Raw genomic sequence first — 22,882 nt, 5'->3', positions numbered from 1 at the left:
TGCTATACTATGACTGTTTCAGACTTATTTCGACATGCTATACTATGACCGTTTTTGACTTTGTCCGACATGCTATACTATGACTGTTTTTGACTTTTTCCGACATGCTATACTATGACTGTTTTATACTTTTTCCGACATGCTATACTATGACTGTTTTTGACTTTTTCCGACATGCTATACTATGACTGTTTTAGACTTTTTCCGACATGCTATACTATGACTGTTTTAGACTTTTTCCGACATGCTATACTATGACTGTTTTTGACTTTTTCCGACATGCTATACTATGACTGTTTTAGACTTTTTTCGACAAACTGTACTTTGACCGTTTTTGACTTTTTTCGACATGCTATACTATGACTGTTTTAGACTTTTTCCAACATGCTATACTATGACTGTTTTAGACTTTTTCCGACATGCTATACTATGACTGTTTTAGACTTTTTCCGACATGCTATACTATGACTGTTTTAGACTTTTTCCGACATGCTATACTATGACTGTTTTAGACTTTTTCCGACATGCTATACCATGACTGTTTTTGACTTTTTTTGACATGCTATACTATGACTGTTTTTGACTTTTTCCGACATGCTATACTATGACTGTTTTAGACTTTTTCCGACATGCTATACTATGACTGTTTTTGACTTTTTCCGACATGCTATACTATGACTGTTTTAGACTTTTTTCGACAAACTGTACTTTGACCGTTTTTGACTTTTTTCGACATGCTATACTATGACTGTTTTAGACTTTTTCCAACATGCTATACTATGACTGTTTTAGACTTTTTCCGACATGCTATACTATGACTGTTTTAGACTTTTTCCGACATGCTATACTATGACTGTTTTAGACTTTTTCCGACATGCTATACTATGACTGTTTTTGACTTTTTCCGACATGCTATACTATGACTGTTTTAGACTTTTTCCGACATGCTATACTATGACTGTTTTTGACTTTTTCCGACATGCTATACTATGACTGTTTTTGACTTATTTCGACATGCTATACTATGACTGTTTCAGACTTATTTCGACATGCTATACTATGACCGTTTTTGACTTTGTCCGACATGCTATACTATGACTGTTTTTGACTTTTTCCGACATGCTATACTATGACTGTTTTTGACTTATTTCGACATGCTATACTATGACTGTTTCAGATTTATTTCGACATGCTATACTATGACTGTTTTTGACTTTTTTCGACATGCTATACTATGACTGTTTCAGACTTTTTCCGACATGCTATACTATGACTGTTTTAGACTTTTTCCGACATGCTATACTATGACTGTTTTTGACTTTTTTCGACATGCTATACTATGACTGTTTTAGACTTTTTCCGACATGCTATACTATGACCGTTTTTGACTTTTTCCGACATGCTATACTATGACCGTTTTAGACTTTTTCCGACATGCTATACTATGACTGTTTTAGACATGCTATACTATGACTGTTTTTGACTTATTTCGACATGCTATACTATGACTGTTTCCTATATCATGACGTCTCCACGGCATACTGTAGTGTCTGTGCCATGTCCCCCTATACTCTGAGCTTTTGACATACGTAAGTAATACTTTTTAATGACATCCTATAAACTGAACAATTTTGATGATATACTAACACTTCTTCTACAACCTTCTTTGCATGACTTTTCGTGACATACTTCATTGTGAAAATGTTATGATATACCATACATTTCTTTCTTTACACTTTGCTCAATTTGCAGCCTGCAGTCTTGTAAGAGGGTTCGTACAATCAAAAACAATAATGAAATGCTTGGTTTCATAATAAAGTTTATTCTATATTACAAATAGTATTTTGTTCTTGACTGCAAAATAGGAATGCATTATATTTACATACACAGGTATACAATTATAACAAAGTTAGAGAAGCTCGCCTTATATCCCCCAGGTTTCAGTTTTGTCTCTTGATAAGATACTATCTTTCAAATATGGTCTCGTAAAAGTCTTTTCTAGCATGTTTCTGTAACACCTGCTATAACACTGAGCAAGGAGGACATTTTCAGTTCCTACAAAACGTTTGAAGGTGGACACTTTATCTGTGGTGTTGGCAACACAAGGTGGCTAAAAGCAGACAACCTTCGTTACAGGGGAAGGGCATGGAGAAATGAAATACATGATGTTACACTGGGGGGTAGATTCACAATGACAGTCCAGGACTCGCACCTTATTGATGTTTCAACACACAGCTGTGAGGGGAAACTTTGGGTATCTAGACAGTTATCATTGGCTACATGAATGAAAGGGGTTCAGTTATATGTTTCTAACAATATCAATGCAAGCTTTGCATGAATTAATTGTCAAGTCTCTAAATCAATCTTTTTCCAACAACTGAGTGGAATAAGTTTAATGTTTACTAAAAAACATGTCCAGCAAACACCTTGTGAATGTACCCCTCCAAGATGAAACAGACATTCTGTATAGCTGCAGATGGTAATTCATGGAAAATGACTTTGATATCTTACATACATTTGACACAAGGGCTAAGAAAGAAACATTTACTTGCCAAACTCAGTCTTAACCATAAGTCTACTATTAAGCCTAATAAGCCTTTCTTGTTAGAAAATTCTGTTTATCTGTATGATAAAGCACATGTAAGCACATTGTTTCTTCAGGGTGTTTTTTTCTTTCGGGACACATACGGTGGCAAACAACGTTTTTGCTGCTTTTAATGAAATTAACCTTTGTCGAACCATATCTGTTTGCTTTTATAAGTGATCATCTTTAGTTATTTGAAAACAGCTTCATAATTAAAAATGTTTTCTGTTCTGGCCTTAACTGATGGAGAACAAAAAATTATGAAATTACCAAGTAATACAATAGACAAGTACTAAAACAATAATGTAATAGCAAAGACAAAGCAAGATTCGACTTGCATCTTCTGTGAACCACAACTAAAAGACACTGCTGTCACAAAACACTGAAGGCCACAGTACAAGGGACAAGAAATTCAAAACAGGGTTCATGTTATCTTAAAATTAACAGTTGATTGTAAATTATTTTAAAGTCCCAAGTAGTAGTAGAAGTTTATAAATATCTTTCAGCAAGGCAGTTCTATTTCATACCATCCAAATAGGTCAACATGCAAGGGTATATATATGTTTTATTCAGCATCTAAAACTTCACAAAAACTATGGGCATGAGGTTCTGCATCAGGGGTTGAAATGGATAAAGGTTCCACCTTAAACGAAAGTTAGTTTTTATTACATGAACAATCCACTTTTTCCATCTTGATTCTTCCAAGCAAAAGAAAGATAAAATAACACATCCACATCATCATTGCAAGGCTTAATTTTCTTATTTTTCACTTTTTTTTAAATAAGTTTCTTAAATTGTTTACATTTTACATGCGCTTAAAAAGCCAATAAAGGACCCAAGGTGGACCTAGGGCGGTCTTCACACATTCACATCACCACATGGGGCACGTTGTCAAGGCAAAAGAAAGGGCAGAGGTCAAAAGGTACAGAGGGCGCCTCCATCATCTCTCTTTCAATTACTCTCTCCAACAAGTCGTATCTACTTTTAATGTCTAACATTTTCTGTTCATCCTGCCGTGATGCTCACTTCTTGTTCTGGACCTGCTCTATCCGATTTTTTATTTTTTTGTTCTTTTTTTCGAGGCTTGGAGAAGGCCCCCCCCCCCCTGCCGCCACTGAGGACAACTACACTAATACAGACAAGAGCGCCTCAACAGTTAAGGTTTTTGCTGTATGCAACTAGCTACCATCTCCAATGCTTGTGCAAAACAGAAAAGAAAACTGGTAAGTCAGGAGCCGGACACGAGGGTGAACGGTGTGCCGAGAACTGGAGAGACCTGGGACGAAAGAGGAAGGAGGATCGGATCACCTCGCCCACAGAGCCTCTCACCTCGACACACTGAGGTCAGAAAAATCACAAGTTTCGTAAAGTTTCAGTCACAATATTTTTTTTGTCCTAGAAGTGGTTGTATTTTTCTTAGTCCTTTTTCGTCAGTTCCTCAGTGGCACTTTACAAATACATTTTTGACCGTTTTGCAAATTTCAAGCTCCTTTGGTTTTTTTGGCTGACCGACTAAGTCCATCTTGTTTGATTTCTCCACACAAAAGTCTTTAAATGAGAACATCCTGGGAAAGAAGTGCTACTCTCACAACAGAGCCCCGTCTCAGGCGATCTTGAATCATTCTTCTGATTTTAAATGTCCACGCAGTTTCTTACCCAGTACATTTCAGTCAGCTTTTCCCTTTACCTCCTCCAGGGTTGGCGTAGATATCTGGGCAGTCAGGATCTTGTGCAGCTGCTGATTGCGTGTATGTGTGCTTTGATAGACTGTCGCAGTGGCGACACAAGATTGGAAGTGGCTAGAGCCAGAGAAAGACTGCTCCTGGTGTTTGGATTAGCAGTCAAAAACACTGTTGTCCAGAGTTGGTTGTGTGCTTCTTACAGAGGATCCAACTTGGCTCAGGACCTCCAGGGTTTTGTTTGATAGGTTAATTTTGCATTAGCCAGATGAAAGCAGAAATCATGAGCATTTTCTTTGAAGAGTAAATGTATGCTGGGCAGGGGAAATGTGCGTATGTTGTAAGGGGATATAGTTTGGGGATGTTCTGGTATTTAAAGTTTTAGTGTCAGTCACGTTTCAATGACGGAAAAGTTCAGAGAAGCACTAATTCTTCCTTTACCCCCATCAGTCGTTTTCTTAATTACAACTCCAGCTACAATGAGAGAGAGCGCACAAGAACATTCTGGTTTTGCCTGGACTCGCCCCAAATTTCGCAGATATGTATGCTTCGCTTATAGGTACAGTGTAAACTTGGCAAACCGTCCTTGCATTCATTTTCTTCAGAGGTGTTCATTTGGCTTGCAGGCGTCGTTTTTGATGTTTCCTCTTGATTCCGTACATTGAATATAGAACTACAATAAACTGGACTCTAGAGATGTTTTTATTTTCACTATCCTACTTCTGAAAAAAGTTCTCAACAAAATGGACACCCAACATTGTGGTTTTTAAAGAATTACCTATCAGTGTAAATTCTTAAAGGCAACATAAAAATGTTTTTCCCCCTCTTTTCTTCCAGCAGGGGGACTGAAGTATGCCAATATGGCCAGCTTTCAAGCAATCACCCCTTGAAGCTTTCTCTGTGGTGTGAAGCTGAGGGATCCCCCGCATTGCATTGTGGGAAATGCCGACCTCAGTCCCGAAACCACCCTTGAGATATCTTCAGGTGAACTAGTCTATGCAGCAGAGTGGATGAGGAAGCAGAAAAAGGTCAAGGAAGAAGTCATCATCTTTGAAAGGCGGAGGGAGGAAGTCACATGATGAAAAAGATGGGGACAGGTCTTCGCTCAGGCACGGCTCGGTTTCTGATGGGGTCTTTTCCCAGTGCGCCCTGGGAAGTGCGGTCCTCAGCTCTCCAGACTCATGAAGGCCACCACCTGCTCCAGCTTGAAGGCCAGCCTTTGTTTCCGGGCTGCATCGTCCTGCTCCAGTGAACAAACAATCTACCAGCAGGACAGTGAGGTAAACAACACAAAGACATTAGACACCAAAAGTCATAACTATTCAAGATTTTTCAATGTGTTTTGTATTTCATTATTGCAATACTGCTGTAGAAAAGATGTACTCTAGTAAATGGAATATCTCGATGACATGGATCACTGCTGTGCGTACTGGCAAACTTTAAAGGAATCCTCCACGGAAACATTGGAGGTTGTCAGCTTGGATACACGGCAGTTACCAAAAAAGTATTAAAACATCTATTTTTCCTCATCTACTTGTAGGGCTGGAGCAACAACAAGTTGGTGGTAAGTGATGTGACTCTAAGATGACAACACCTTTAACTCTGCTTACCAAAGATCAATAACATCAGTGTGTCTGAAATGGACTACATCTTAGATAATGATGACACAGTGTTGACTTTGAAGATAGTAAGTGCACGTCTCAGGATTACATACCTCCTCAGTGTATTTCCCCACATAAGAGTAAATCTCACTGAGAGAGCTCATGGAGTTGAACTCATTCATGTGCATCCTTGACTGTTCTGCCAAGTAGGCATTCATGTCCTGGTCGCTGATCGCTTGCATCTTACTAATGTCTGAATAGTACCTGTTGAAAGAGACGGGGAGGAATAACACTTGTTAGGACTATATTTGGGAAATAACATACAGATAGTGCTGCTGTTTCCCTTGGAGCATGACGTCATAGTTGACACCAACAGGCCTCAGATTTCAACCTTGAACACACACTGCATTGAGGTAAGGGTAAGCAGTCACTGTCGACAGCAGCTGTGTTGATTAAAGCTGGTTATTTACATATTACATTTCTGTAGCTGCTCGAGGACAGGCCTGGCGTTTGGCTGGATAATTCTGGGCATGTGTGAGGGAGAGATGGATTTGCCAGGGAGCAAGTCTTCAGAGCAAAGGAAAAGGGCAGGTGGGTAGTACTCATAGCCTTTGCACAGAGGTCCCACACATCAACACCTGTCCAGTGCTGGAGGGCAGTTGTAGGGGGATTGTTGTGCAGAGAACAAAACTAACATCCTATGCGTTGAGGTTATTTTCAAGACCGTTCCAATATTAGCCCGAGACTTGATGTGTTTATCAAAATGCTAAAGATAATCAACATTTTGTTTTCCAGCATGCCTTCTACAAGCTTGTTGTTTGTCTTTTATGCGACTGACAGGACATAATCAATACACAAGTCTATTGTGGTCAGGTCTTTATTGCATACTTGCAATAAGGGCATGCTAGCATTGTCTGGAGACCATTAACTCACCCACTTCAAATGAAGTATCAATATTTCACTTGTCAGCTTCGGTTTGCAGGCATTTTTTCATATTTTACGACATACTATTATATTAAGACATTGATAAGGACATACTACTGTGACATTTGTGTTGGATACCATGCAATTGCATTTAATAGCATACTAGACACTCACACTTATGTGATTTTCTTGTGTCAAAATATGACTATTTAGGCATTTCCATGGGGTACTATAATATTTTATGTCATGCTATATTAGCACATATTTATGGCAATTATTTGTATTAAATACTGTATTGAGACATTCTTCTGGCATATACAGCATTGCTCCACCAAACTTGCAATGAAGGCATGATTTATATACACGAGTACAGGCTAAAGTTCCGGCTTGTGCTGCCCTCTCTGTTCACACTGATCATTTTTCAGCTTACAGTATTCAAACACATCCATGCATGAATCAGCAGATGACCCTCACACCTGTTTATGGGACTCATGAGTGTGGTTCTGAGCCTGAAGCTCCCCATTTCCTTCCACCCATTCAAGCAGCGCACATATATTCTCTCGTATGAACCGCTTCAGACGACCCCATCTTTTATTCAGGACCTCTTTGACTCCCCTGCTAACAAATACATTTAATAAAAACCTCATTTTAACAAATTACCAGCTTCTACTGCCTGCTATTCTTAAAAATGATTTCTCTCTTTCCACACTTTTGCACTTCTCTGTACTGTAGATCTCATGCCCTGGGCGTTCCCATCCATTCTCACTGTGTTGTAATTTGGATTGTGTTTCATGGCCCATAGATCACAGAGCTACAGTCGCATTGTGAGTGTGTGTTGGAATGAAACATGGCTAATGTAGGCTTTCTGATGTTTTCGCTCAAATAAAAGCCCACCCCCCACACACATCCATCCAGTGTTTGTTGTGCACATTTATCAACAGCTCACCTCTCCACCCAGCTCTTGTAGCTGGGAATGTCCTTGGCATAAAGCAGCTTGTTGGAGGGTGAGTCCTTCCCAAGGCGGTGTTCTGAGGTGGAGCAGGAGTCCATGAAGGTCTGGGCCACCACAGACAGACAGGCATCTGTGATGCTGCTCTTGTGTATGTCAAACACAAACTGGGGGTTCTTGATCACATTCACCCAGAAACGCAGAGGTAGGCTGCAGGAAAAAGGACAAAGAGAACAAAGGAATTTAGTGGCGCGCTAGTTGCGATAACACAAGTTTAATACTTTTATTTTTCATCATTTTTTAAGAATATATGTGCTGCATATATTGTTCAGTGACAAAACACCCAAATAGCCTTTTGTGAAACAGTCTGTCCATTTCAACTGCTCTGATGCCATTTTCATATTTCCGACAGGCAATATACATGAACATATTATGCACCAGAAGGGGAGCGAGGATTCATTCACTTTGCAAAGCTAGTATACAGGCCCCGTTGTTGCTGATGTGTGTTCAGTTCAATAAAGCCTTTATCTTTAAGGCTGGGGGTCGTCGCTGGGGGCCGCACAGTGACACGGTTCATATTGCCTTGTTTGTGCAAGTGGGTCCTATTTTGTGCCTGTCCAGAATAATAAAAATGTACAAGTCTGTTTATTTGCTGGGCTTGTTTTTGCCAAAATGAAAAGATATAGGGCCAGCTTTATCTGTGTGTTGCAGTGAATGGGCTCAGGTGGTATTAGGAAAGAGCTGAGCTACTTGGATCTCTCTATCTTTACTTTTCTCTTGGCTACGCATTTTTAGCTAACGTGGCAAAAATCAAACAGAAAGGACACTGCAGTCTAACCTGCAGAGGAGTGTCTCTGTGGGGCACAATATCAAAGGATGAGGGGAAAGAAAACAATATAAACTGAAATGGAATCATTTAACTACCACCGGGGCTCCCCTATCATCCCACAATGCATCTGTCATTGCACAACCACCCACAAAGCCATTCAGATGTGCAATCTAACAAAAGAGGATTTGGACTCAGAGAAAGGAAAACTCCGCATTAAGACTTTAAAATTAATCTGAGCAAAGAATCGAGTGGGATTAGGTGCAGGGATCAAAGGGATATTACCACCACTGCTGTGCTGCCTTGATAGTTGTCAATCTGCCACAGCTGCCCTGTGCTTTAAGGTATGTTCTATTGAAATGGGGCAGTTGAGACTAGGATGATGAGCTTCCCCACATGACCCCGTAATAACATCTACACAGTGCCTATAGTGTTGGAAATAGTCAAAGCACATTTGTCAGCGGTTAACTTGTGCCGAGTAGTTTGAAGAAGCTGAGGGATGGATATAATATTATCAGTCCATTTGGTCAGGGATTAGGTTAAATATCAGCTGCCAAGATCAAGGGCATCTTTCATCCGAGAGGAGTTCTGCTGGTGCAGTCCATTTAATAAAAGGACTATTTCCCTGCCCATCAATTTAAGACTACACAATGCTGTGAATTCAAACTGACTTAAGATAAATGTTTGTCCACGACTCCAACAAGAAGCATTTGATAATAGCAACAGTTTGTACAGTAGCGTTATTTACTAAATGGTGTTTGGTATCGGAAAATCTTTCATGAATCAGAGTACATTATCCTTTCCAAAGAGGTAACTACTCATTCTATTACTAATGCGGAGTGTAAGCCCATTTAAAATAATCCTCATCTCTTCAAGAAGCGAAGTTGACCAACCAGTATTGAGAAAAACCTTTCAATTGTCAAGCGGCAAAAACAATCACACGACTGTAAACCATATGTACTGTTTGTCAGTTCTTAACATTTTGAAAGGCGCTATACAAATGACAACAATGAAAGGAACACACAAGTACATGCACACGAGCATGTTTCTTGCAGTTTGCACACAGAGCCAGTGAGCCACTGAATCCGCAGTTGTGGGATATTGTCCCATTCCTGTAGCCTACAAGCCTAATGAAGTTGCTTGGGTCACAGATGTTGGGAACTGACCAAGCCTGACCTTTTTCATGCAGCGATCGAAGGTTTGAATGAACAGCTTTACAAAGGTGACCCGACTGGGCATTGTTCCAACTGGAGTCGGCAAAAAGGCAAAACCTTTCATGTGAATGGAAAGTTCCGATCACTCACTGAGCGAGCCGTGTGTCCGGAGAAAAAGAGCTTAAACTGATTGGGGAACTTTCTGTAAATTACACACCATATGATTTTACAGATAATTAACTCAACCCTAAAAGTCCTAGGGATGCCATTAACAATGGGAGTGGGCTGGGATGGTGGTGTGACAGCGGATGGGTAGTTATCTGCATGCAGAGAAGATGAGGGTGTGTGCCAGGTTTGCACAATAATTACAATTCTGTCTGTTGCATCTCAACATGACAAACACTGCAGACAGAGACACAAACACCAAACACAGAAGAGTGAGGCTGAGAGGAGACGCTGCCACTAATCCAAAAGATACCATCTGGAGATGCTCTTGGAGCCAGTGACTCATGCAGGCACACACTTACTGTACACACACTCAAATTACAGCTCTGTCACACAATGCAGAAATAGCACTTTAACTGAATTTTACTTGCACAATTAAAATTGACATATGCATAACAGTTTACTTCAAAACCTTGATGAGGTTCCCAGTCTAATTCCATTCTCTGCTATGCAAAGTAAAGCTTTTGACGATAGTTTTGAAAAACGAATGGTTGGTTAGTGGGTCATTTACAAGCATCAAAATATGATGATGAAGATGATGAAGAAGCTAATTTGTAACAATCTAGGCCAGGGATTCCCAAAGTGTGGTGCGCGAGAGGAAAAGTGTAATGGTGTCTGATGGTGTAATAATATTAAATATTAAAAAAAAATGTAATTTTAATTTAAAAAGTGGGATTTTTCACAAAATAAAAACATGAATTATAAAAATCCCCTTTGTAAGATTTAAAATTAAAAACATACAATTTAATAAATGCACTTGAGCTCCTTCCGCAGTCTTGCCGTCAGTCGTACACACTAGCCAGCCTAGCTTGTGCAGCTAACGTCAGCTAACAGCGAACTTCATGCATTCAGCAACATTCATTTAAATATGCTAAACTGGCTGAAATCGGGGAAACTGTCAGGTGGGACATCTGAAGCCATCAGTCGTAAAAGAGGAGAGGCACAGACAAATCGGGAGCACATCGGCCCATCGAGTCAAGGTGAAAAAGAGGACACGAGGGTGAGCAGCAGACTGGGAAAAAAAAGAGGAAATATGATGAAAAGTATCTGTGTCTGGGCTTCACTTGGATTGGCAACGCAGATTCCCCAAAGCCACAACACATGACAGCGTGACAACACAGCGTGGTGTGCAGTGAGGTTCTGGCTAACAGTCTGAAGCTCTTATTTACGTCGCCACCTGAACACCAAGCATGCCAGTGCAAGTCAAAAGCCCCTTACATTGTTTATATCGAAATTGGAGGAGTTACAAAACAGCCAAAAACAACTGCAGTCTCATTCATGTGTTGGTCTATAAATGACGCACTACGGGCTTCATATCTGGTTACAGAATAGCAAGAAAGGGGCTACCGCACACAGTCGCCGAAGACGTGTGCTTGCCAGCGCGATCCCGGTCGGGATGTAGAAGGGGGTGCGCGCCCTAAAAAGTTTGATCTTCCAAAAAGTTGGAACCGCTGATCTGGGCCCTGAGGCACCACAGGCTGAGAGATGATCTGGCATTAGGACTGCATCAGAGGATGTACAGTGGAGCTCTGATGGGGGAAGTAGTTGGGCGAATAGGTCTGGCTGCAGTGATGGGTTGAAGTTAATCGCGTGTGTGATGACGATGGGCCTGGTAGGTTTAATGGGACAGAGGGCCCAGTATGGGAGGGATACTGGCATTATTATTCTCTACCATTAGAAAAAACGAAGGCTTTTGTTGTTGCGGACATTGCACTCCCTTTTGAGACGATTAAAGGTTACGGGTAAGCACACACAGGCATATGCACACCTCACACAGAGACAATATCTATGGTGGCATCAGCACAAACTGTGTGCAATCTAAGTGGCTTTTTGTGATGGTGTGTGATGATAAACTGCTATTCATTCACCGCCTTCTAGTGAGAGCTAGACCCCCCCCCCCCCGAAAACACTGAACACAAACTGCAAATCGCCCAATAACAGATGCAGAAAAAGAAAATTAAGACCACAGCATAAAGTAAACAATATTTTCTTCTCCTTTGTCCCTTGATGTACATCAGTTCTATCCTCCCATCTCCATGGTTCCCCTGAGCCTTGGGCTGAGTGATGCATGCTGGGATTTTGGCAAAGACCAGGAAGCTAATGAGATATTAGTGCGCATTTAACTCCCACTGAGTTCACTTCCCTTTCTTCACCTTTTCATTTCTCTCCTCACTGCATTCTGTTGCACTGTTGGTTATTTAACCCCTACCAACCTCTTAAGGTGGGCTCACAGAGGTCAGTGTGGTCTAAATGAATCAGCAGATATTCATTTAGGGGTGTACTTCCTTCACCTGGGAGCGTACATTTGTCACTATGGAGCTTTTCACAGTGACAGGCGATTTTTTGCCCAGTTACCGATGATAATAGATAGTCTTGGCAGCCAATTGGATTAGCCCCTTGTGGATGGCTTTAATGAAGATCACACGCCCCTGTGGTTAATGGATATTAGGAAGGGAAGAGGCGTGTGGTGAAGCTTGGCACTGACACAGGGCAAAACCAGGGCAATGCTATGTGAAACATGCCAAAATGTACGGATTGTGTCTACAGTGCATTAACTAACAGTGCAGAAAGAAAAGGCCATGAATGGAGCCAAAGGCACCCCACTTGTGTATTAAGACTACATATCAATAATGTGTCTGTCAAAGATCCAAGGAACTGCATCACCAGTTTCTCAAGAGTTCTTGACCTGAGCCCACTGTGTCTACATGTGTGCGCACGTTTCTGTGTTTAAAGGTGCAGATTCAGGTGCTTGAACTGCTCAACTCACCAGTTGCTCTTCCATGTGTGTCGGACATGCGGGTCGTGGATGCTGTGTTTGTCGGCCTGCTCATCCAAGAAGTCAAACATGTATTTGATGGCCAGTGGCAGGGCGCTGCCTCGGTGGGCCGTGCTGAAGATGGTCTCAAACAGGTCGTCCACAAACTTCTGTAATGTACCCTGCAGAAGAGAGATGGAAAACAGATTACATGAAACCCTAACCCAGAGTTATTTTCATTCAATTATATCGCTAGTTACAGCCAATACCCATTGCAGTTTTCACAGGTGTTATAAACTTCTAGAAAGGTATTTCTATTGTCATTTTAGTTTCCACTGCTCCACAGGAGCTAACAAAGGTGCGCTCCATAGAGTGCAGTCATCTCTGACTGCCACGAACCACTGCTGTAATATCTGACTGAATGAACACAACCCACAATTGGCTAACACCCCATCTAGACCACAAGTCTATCAGATGCAGTTTTCCCTCGCACATCTCACACTACAGACACGCTCTCATTTTAATCGATGCCGTGTCTGAGATCCGTGTTACGGGCGTAGTGAGTGAGGAGTCAGTCGGAAGTCATTGGAAGTATAAAACAGGCAATGGAAGTTTTTTTTCAGAAAATGTGAGTCAACGCAACCACAAGAGGCCCTTGAGCATGCAGCCATAACCTGTGGCAAAAAAAGTATGCAGTTTGCTGCATCAGAACGCACGATCAGCCACGGACAGACACCAATGTGCACATTCATTCACTCACAGATTCACTCTCGATTGCCGCCATGCACACACAGAAGCAATTGCATGATTCTCCTGGCAGAGATAATAATGGCAACTTATATGGAATATGAAAATATATGTTGTGATTATGTATTTTAAATCGGATGGGTGAATGAGACTGCCACTGTCTAATACATTCAGCAGCATACCAATTCCTAAAGTTGACAGATTGGTTTGAACGTATATTCTTTCCTGTGAGAGTTGTTGTGCCGTGCATGTCACTTTGTCCTCAAGCTCAAATGTTTATGTGTCTGACTACGATCCAACGGACCTGGCCTCTAAATCTGCTTGCAGCTTTGATGGGGGGGGAAATTGTTATTTCACAGCTGACTTTAATAATATCTGGGAACAGGAGGCGCATCTCCTAAGCCTCTTTGTGCTGCCGGATTAGCTCCCACACTGCACCATTGACCCTAATTTGATTTAATGTTGGCGACTTTAAGGAGGAGGAGGAGAAGAGCGAGGAGAGACAGAGTGAGAGAATCTAATCCTCTTGTAAAGAATGAGCTGATGGGATGCACGGGAAAAGGCGAGAGCGAGAGGTGGAAATGAAACGACAGAGGTTTCCGATCAGAAAAAGAGGCCATTGAGTGTGGCAGATGAGGTGTGTACAGGCACTGGCAAATAAAAATCCAATTTGGGTTGGAACAGGTGACCGAATCAGGGAGTCAAGAGAGGTAGAGGAGAGTGGGAAGAGAGAATCCTGTTAGTCCGACAATCACGGCTATAATTCTAATGTGGCCCACGTCCCCGACAGCTTATCGTTTTTCCTAAGAAGATGGAATTACATATATCTCTATATCATGCCCGCATTCCTTCCAAGTGACAGACTGCATTAGTCGGCGAGGGGAAACCGAACGTTTTCTGTGCATGCATTATGTGCGTGTGTGCGCGCCTCGGGGACTTCGATGCATCAACACCGTCGTCATCATCATCACAGGGTTCTCTCGTTCCTCGGTGGAGCTGAAACCGCCAACACACTCCCCCCCACACACAACCATCTACCCCGTCATTAGACCGCACTCTAAACACAATGTGTCATCGGGATGTTTTGATGCCATCTGCCTCCACATTAAAACGGGAGGAAAGCTAACAATCGGAATGTTGAGGACAGCGCTGGAACGGAAATAGAGAGATGAAGAAGGGGACAAATGAGGGAGAGACGGACACACACACACACTCTTGAGTGTATAAGTGAGGAAGACCATGCAATCCTTCCCAGTGCCCCTCCACACACATGAACGCGCCCTGTACCCACACTCAGTCAGAGTGACACTGATGGAGCTAATATGAGAGACGTCAGCGGCGTTGCCCGGGAGAGGTATTTATTGGCAAGGTGAAAGCCAAATGCAGTCAATTACGCTGCCTGTCTGCCCAATCATTTCTCACCAAGAGAGATGGCCGGCCAAGATAAACTGGTTATTTCACAAAAACAATCCATCTGGAAAGTTGATGTGCTGTCTGCAGAATGCAACCACCTTCCTGCATTCTGGAATGGGGTAACGGCGGCTCACGGAGGCCGAGAGGCCACGTCCACATGTGTGTGGAGGACTATACGGCACGTGTCATGGTGACAGCTGCCCCTGCCTCCACATTTGCAGTCTCCAATTTGTTTGTTATATAAGTTGCTGATCATGTCCTGTTTCGCAGACACATCTCCAGAGGCAAAGTCCAGACAGAGGAACTGTTTAGCTGTTCGTCACATTGCCCGACATGCCTGGGATGTCTGTGGTTCACTACAGTTCTTCCCATGTTCAGTAACATTTAACTGGATCCACGTGGTGCTGCGGATGATGAAGACTATGCACCTGTAAAGAATATATATATAATAAATTCCTCCCCTTATAATTGAAGTTCAAGGTTTCCATAAAGATTCTGTTTTGCGAGGGAAAGAAACTAAACGATTTGAACTTGTTTGCATATTCTCTGGAGGTACTAATTGAAAGATAACTTAGACTTGAAAACATGTCTCTCTGATTAAAGTTGTTTATGAACCCATATTCCTATATGACAAATGAGTTTTATGTGGTCTGCTGAACAGGCAACACAAATTTTTTCTATGCTTGTTCACCATGTGTGTGAGACACTGCATTTCAGACTCCTGTGAATTTGGAATACACTGAACTGACTTGATGTTCTCGATGTGAACTGCTAAACAAAGGCAGGCAGAGGATCAAAAACTAACTGAAATGTTCTTGGATTTAAACATTACAATGTGAACATTTTCAGTGTGCAGACTCTCTTTGTGTTTACGCTCTCTCTACGCCTCTGTCTGTGCCTCACGAAAAAGGGATGTCTTGATGGAAAACAGAGGGATAATGTGATTTAGGAGTGGCTTGGCAATTTGCATTCAGCTGTTAGATCAAAGTCACATTTCCCTCCGAATCAAATTAACTGCTTTTTTTTCTTTTTCTGGAGGCCTTTGTCGCGAGGCACATTCAAAGAGATTCATCTTATAGCTATTTCTATGCTTGCCTGATCATTTTTTTGTATCACAGAAACTTCTTCACCCTTTTTGGACACAACAGCGATGGAAAAAAGAAAACAAACTAAAATATCTATTTTCTCTTTCTCACTTGAGGGGAGAGAGGAATACATTTGAATAATCTCACCCACTGAGATGACTCATCCAAAGTAAATATGAATATTTCAATAAATAAGGGGTTTCTGAGTCATGGTAACACAGGGTGAAGGTATCGTCACCTTTTAGCCTTTCATCTGCTGAACTGCTTCAAGAAAATACTAATAATTCCCACATACAGTACTTCAAAATGCAACTGTTGGGATGGAGAGTTCTTCCTTTTTTTGCTTTTAAATCATATGTAAAATGTAACAGATCCAAATAAGGAGTGACTGTAGCACGAGACATACATCACAGCATCATGAGACCTTTTCTAAAACACAAATGGCTCACCTTGGTAGCCAGAAGTCGAGTCAGGTAGATCTCAGAGACCATCTTGCTGCCGCGGTCGCCCTCCTTCTGGTCTCCGTGCTCATGGTTCTTCACCAGGTGCCAAACCTTGACCCCGCTCTCCAAGTCAGGAGTGATCATAGGAGTACGGGAACGCAGGCTGTCGGGGCTTCCGGTGTACTTGATCATGTTCTCTGTGAACAACAGCATGCATTAGTTCATGTAGCGCTGATGTAACTGATCAGAAAAACACAATGTCCAATGTGTTTTTTTTTATGTATTTATGTACACCAATAAAGATCTGTAGACTATATGCTGAACACATCGTCACAGAGTAGACACAAGGCACATTTAAAGCTTAATAAGGGCAGAGTGTGAGATAAACGAGATGTGAAGAAAGCTAAAAAATACAATCAGGCTTTGGCAGCACAAAACAGAAAAGAAAAAAAACAACAAATCCGAAGAAATCTGTCGCTTCACCAAAGAGGCAAGGAAAGGCAGAACTACATGTCAGCAGCACAGTACCATTTTTTGGCTCGTGGCATTTGATTTAAAGGTCTGGGAGATTGGATATGAAACTTTTAGACAGCGTGCATGCTTAATTTTTCATAGCTTCTCCTCCACGGTATAAGACACGGCACCGACGGATGGCAGAAAATCGAACGTCAGACGAGATGAAATATGTATGGCCCACCCATTGGCCGGGGTGGCGGCCTTGGCATTTCCAAAACACATGGCTCAATGAATGTTTACACAGTGTGAAATAAATTGATCAGTGGGTGCGGTTTAGAGAGAGAAGCAAGAAAAATAAATCGTGACAGAAATCAATCTGACCGGAGAGGAAAGCGGGAGGAGTGTACGGGGGGGGGGGGGGGGGGGGGGGGGGAGAGAGAAAAAAGAGACAGTCGGAGAATGTGTGTGTGTGTGCTCAAATGTAATAACAGTACGATCAACTGGAAATGCAATATTTATATTTGTTATAAGACCTGTCAGGTATTCTTTGCAGGACTATTTTTTCTGGGACACTGGACATGCGTGACTAGCTGTGCTGGTTTTGAGGTTGTGCGGGTGAAAGTTTTGTATAGAAAGGTTTAGAGTGGTCAGTGCATTCATTTTGTGTTCCTGATTTATTCTAGAAGTTACGCAGCTGAGGGTGATGCAGAGTCTTGTTCCCTTTAGTATTCTGAAGCGAACACGGAGCCAGGTTTGGGGCGACGCGATGTCGTTTGTGAGAAGCCTAGCTGCTGCCTTCTGAGCTAGTTGGAGGCGAGCGAGTGACACGGAAAGTTTCTCCTTCCTCCGTCGGACTCGACGTGTTACACAGTGTCCGTCTTAATCACTGCACCTTTTGGCACGACCTTCTCTCCTGCGCCGCTCTCCCTCCCCCCTCTTCAGTTGCTCTATTAAATTCAGCCACGTCTCTTTCTTCACTATCTGGCTATTGTACTCATGGATAGTTCAAAGTCACTCTCAAGTACCACACCAGTTACGTGGATCACACCTGCGTTTGAAGTCAATCCCTTAAAAAAAAAAAGAAAGAAGAGATATTCCTGGCCTCCTACTTCCCTTTTCTGTTGCGCTGCTCACCTTCTCCTATCTGGTCTAATTAGGAGTCGGAGAAGTGAGGTGAGGCCGTATGGAGATGAGGCCATGCTAATAATGTGGCACCATATTTGATGTGTCTGAAGTGTTTGTGGCCAGTGAGGCTGGCCCCTTTGATCAGCAACTAACTTGATGGTTTCTCAGGTTCAAGGAGACGTGGAGCAGACGGACAGGCAGGAAAAAAACACTGGCACACGAAAAGGACGAGAGGACACACTTTGGAGTCTCAAGAGGCCAGAACAAGAGATGAAAAGTCTATTTGGTCTCCTGTTATGTTTTAGAAATCGCCTCAAATACTCTGAAATTGTGTCTCGTCTTTCTATGTCCGTCGGTGTTGTCATGCAGGGTCCTGTGGATGCTTGTCACCAGATGTCTACCAACATGTGGGAGGATCCACTGCTGCAGGATCACACACATTCCACCTGTCTATCCCCCCACCCGCTTACTTTCTCTAATTATGTATTTTATAGACTCACATTTCAGATTTACATTGTCATTTGTTTGACTTAAATTGCTCAAATTATTCTTTACGTGTATTTTTGCATATAAGGATCATACATGTCGTTTCTACCATTGTGCTCGTCTTTAATTCTGTTGGGAAAATGCTATTCTGACACAGATACGACTGAAACTTGAAGAAGCAGGTCGGCTCACCATATTTACTTGCAGAAGTCCGAGACACAGTGGAATTGTTCACTGAATTGTAGGCAGTAACTTGCTTGGGAACCAAGGCCATTACTGCATTATCAGTTACCTGGAAAACAGACACACATTATGCAAATTACTCTTCAAAACAAAATAGGTTTTTTATCAGTTGTGCAGATTTCCAACACAACCAATCAGAAAACCCATAGATCACCGTGTTAGTGTCGTTTTATATTCCCCTCCATCTATTCTGGTTGCATGTGGATAAACAGAGAATATCATATTACCCTCATGCGCTCTATTCAGCCCACACATGCATATGACTGAGAGGGGGAGGGAGAGGTTAGTAGAGCATCGTACAGGCTGTGTGAGGGGATATCCCACAGTCTCTTTTCAATAATACCTTTCCTCTAGGGTTGTGTGTGTGTGTGTGTGTGTGTGTGTGTATCTGCGTTGGTCGATGTGTAAATAAGTATGTGTAAATGAAGAAATGAGTCTATCGTGCGCTCCTCCTTCCCAATCAGCCATACAGGTTTCAATTAACACATCTGGGATGTAGTCTGTCCCAGTCGTACCCCCCCCCCCCACACACACACACACACACACACACACACACACACACACAGTATACCCCTGTTCTGCATAATCTGGCTACCCGTGCTGCAGGGTAAGCAGGGGTTAATTGAAGTGATCTCTATCATAGTGTGGGTGGAAGGAACAGGGCACAAGGACCAGGGGCCTTTTGTGCGTATAGGTGTGTGTGTGTGTGTGTGTGTGTGTGTGTGTGTGCGTGCGCGCGAGCTGGGGCCTTTTTAAGATTCTATCATTATGTCACCCAGTCACTCAATCTGCTCCTTATGCATAATATGTTTATATTATTGTAAGCAGGAGGTCCACAGGGCAGATTTTGTTATTCCTTTGTGGGGAGCCCCCCCCCCCCAACTCTCCTCCAGCATGCTCCCTAATCACTGCTGCTCTTATATGTTGAACGGATCTAAAACGAGCAAAGCACAATGGAACACAATGAAAAGGAGGAGTGGCGTTTGGGGAAATAACATTTGGAGGAGAGCATGAAGACAGAAAGCGGAACAGAGGTACCTGCAATAGAGGAGGGGGAGAGAAATGTCTCATTATTGGACAGAACGATCTGACATGCCAAATGTTTGCTTGTAGCTAGTATGTGATGTTTCCCTGAACAAGAAATCAAAGTGTGTGACGCAAACTGTCACATTGTAACTGAAGGCAGAGTGAGTGGGTGAGTAATGCTAGTAGCAGATCAAACCAGATCAGTTTGAAAGACGAGAGCTCATGATTCTATTGAGAGGGTCTGGTTGGTCAAATTAGCTTCTAAAAAGACAAACTATATGGATACAACATGTCCGGAGGGCATCGCAAGACCAACTTTAGCAGCACATCCGGGTTGGCAGACGTGGCATCATTCAATTGAGCGCACTAATGGATTTGATTAGGAACGGATCTTCAATAAAGTGATTTATAAATGAGACATTTCAATGAAATAAAGTTAAAACAAGAGCAGAAATGCTGTGAATGGAACCGCAGATGTCCTTGACTGAACTGAATGTGTTTGTGGCCTCCTGACAATATTTAATATTCCTTTTTTTTTTTTTTGGTCCGTCAAGGATACGGTGCCCTTATTCCTTGGCCTGAAAAAATGAATTAACTTCCGTCTTCATTATCTTATCTCGGATTCAAATCAGCTCCCTAATCCATTCCACCCGCGCCTCATACTCCAAGCCTGTTGACACTTGCTGATGCTGACATTTAATTTCGGCACCGCGCAAACTGCACTTGGAATGGACAGTAGCTGCTTGCTTAGCCGCTCCCATTATTAACACCGTGTTGACAAAGCAAGCCTGTTTTTTCCATCCAGTCTCATTCTGGTTGGCTGAATGGACAGCTGCTACTCATGAGGCCCAAAACACCTGCAGATGCACGTTTGTCTTGTCTCTGTATGTTACTGCCTGTTAATATATGTGTACATCCCTTACCTTTGCTATTAACTGTGCATTTGCGTGCATGTAGTACCTTGTGTATGTCTGTGACGGTCTATTCTGCACGTGAAATCTATGCCAACACGAATCCGTTTCAGAAGGAAGATGACACTTGGCCGGCATCAGATTTTATCTCAAGTGTGTGTGTGTGTGTGTGTGTGTGTGAGGGGGGGGTGTCCCTGTCAGCTGATGACTCGCAGAACTAAATGGCCGGAAAAGTTCTTTGACTGAATTGTCGATGAGATAGTTTCGGAGCTTAGATCATCAGGTCGCACAGCTTTAGAGGAAAAGGTGGAGGGGAGTTAAAAGGGCATCAGAGACGGCTAGAAATACTAGCTGGAGGGATGATGGGTGGTGAGCAAGACATGTTCAAATAAATAGCAGGCTTTCAGGTTTGAATACCAGGCCTTTGTGCTTGGTATTTGTTTTCTTAATAACGTCAGAAGAATTGTGTTTGTGTACGCTTGCTGTGAGAATGGGATGAAAACGAGTATACTCCTGAAGGGAAGATGTGAATGCCTTCAAATAACAGATGTAATCTTTCCAACACAAGCTTCAGAAGACGCCAATTCTCTGCAGATACAAATCTTTTACTTTCTTTTACTGCTTTCTCTGTGAGATCTAAAACTTTACAAACCCTTTGTATTTCTCAAACTCCAGTGACTCAAGTTCTTTAGGAGTTGAAATATTCTGGTCATTTTCATTTGAATGCAGGTTTCACATTTTAGAACATACAGTCACAAGCATACCTGGTAATGGTACAACATGTTCAGTCTCTTCCAGTCCCCTTCGATCTTAGTGGTGACGTCTTCATCCTGCAGGATCATGCGCTGTCCTCGACCCTGACGCCATTCTGCAATTGCAAGGGGAAGAAAAAAGGTGAGGATATCTCCAGCTTTCTTCACACAACACTCCTGCTTTGAAAATATTTACTTTTGACTCTTACTTGTTTCGCAAAGATAAGACATCTCAAAATCTGCTTTTTTTGTGCCGACATGCCTTTGGTACAAGGAACAATGCATTTTCTGTTGCTGATAGTTGTGTTTTTAACCACAACAACGATTACAAAAGATAAACAGTTGGTTCTAAATCCTACGGGTACGATGTCAGTGACAATCAATATGTTACATTGTAAAACAAATGATGTAAGTGGGGAATAAGAACAGGTTGGAAAGTTCTGACAGCACGAATCTGCATTGCTTGCATCTTTATCTTGTGCCTGATTTGATCTGTTCATATCATGTATACTGGCTGTATGTGTAGCAATCATTCACCCCAGGATAAAAAAAGATATATATTATTTTGTAATTCTAACCTTAGGTGAAAACAAGCGTCAAGAGAAAAATCATGAGCAAAGGAGAAGTGACCGTCAAGATCTAAAGAGCAGGAGTAGCAGAGAATGGCAAAGCGATGTACAACTAAAAGAGAAATGGCCCACGTGAAAGACGGACAGTAACAACATGGCGAGTTGAATTAATCACCCACTCTGCTCTTTTTAAAATCAAGCTCTCCCTCTTCAACTTCTTTCCATCTCTTTTGCTGGTGCGATCGATGGCTGTGATCAGTTGCTCTCTGAAGGCCATTGCTCCCTGCTTTCCCCTCCTCAAACCCACATCCACTGCTCTAAGCCCCCTGCCTCGCTGCTCTCATTGTTATTGCTGGGAGCTTTGGTAAGAAGCACACCAGGCTCATATCCACGGCAACAGTATACGGAGAACCAGAAGGCTGCAGACAGACTGCCGAGTGCCTCATTTACACACTTTTCAACAAGCAACTTTCAGTGCACATGACAAGTGTCTTTCATTGAAAAAAAAAAACATCTATAGAACATAGACGCCAGGCTTCTCCACATCTATGCAAGCTCAGCAGAAAACAAAAGCGTTGAAAGAAACAATACCCCAGCGACATTATCGTAAGTGAAAAAGGAAAACCATCTCAAAAACAAACAAGCAGATGATTCCTCGATACTTTTTGCAGACATCAAGGGGTTTCTGAATACGTTAGTGTGTCTGTGCTCCTTGCTCTGCTTCCCACTTGTGTCGACCACCGTCATCTCCTATTCTGATCACAAAGCGGCAATCACTGTGGCGCGTGATGAGGCCCGTCTTTGGAGGATTGACCAGAATTGTCTTCGCGGCTGAAAAAAAATCTGCAGGAAATGAAAGATTCTCCTGTTGTTTTTGTCCATACAGTAGTTCTTCACATAAATATGCAAATGAGCCCCCGTCTCCAGTC

The 22,882-nt window shown here is 42.3% G+C and overlaps 1 protein-coding gene across 1 annotated transcript in view; it reads right to left on the bottom strand.

Moving 5' to 3' along the window:
* Window positions 1-1,854: 1,854 nt before the first annotated feature.
* Window positions 1,855-22,882, bottom strand: part of plxna4 (plexin A4) — a 199,726-nt gene continuing 178,698 nt past the window's right edge. The window contains exons 26-32 of the mRNA XM_079294703.1: window positions 21,397-21,500; window positions 18,645-18,744; window positions 16,392-16,582; window positions 12,710-12,879; window positions 7,735-7,947; window positions 5,978-6,128; window positions 1,855-5,524 (exon numbers count right to left, since the gene is read on the bottom strand). Of these exons, the coding sequence (XP_079150829.1) occupies window positions 5,429-5,524; window positions 5,978-6,128; window positions 7,735-7,947; window positions 12,710-12,879; window positions 16,392-16,582; window positions 18,645-18,744; window positions 21,397-21,500 (1,025 nt within the window). The 3' untranslated portion in view covers window positions 1,855-5,428. The remainder of the gene's footprint in view (window positions 5,525-5,977; window positions 6,129-7,734; window positions 7,948-12,709; window positions 12,880-16,391; window positions 16,583-18,644; window positions 18,745-21,396; window positions 21,501-22,882) is intronic.

Source organism: Melanostigma gelatinosum (assembly GCF_949748355.1).
Source record: "Melanostigma gelatinosum genome assembly, chromosome: 22".
NCBI classification, from domain to species: Eukaryota; Metazoa; Chordata; class Actinopteri; order Perciformes; family Zoarcidae; genus Melanostigma; species Melanostigma gelatinosum.
The sequence above is the reverse complement of the archived record's forward strand: the minus strand, read 5'-3'. Positions and strand labels throughout refer to the sequence as shown.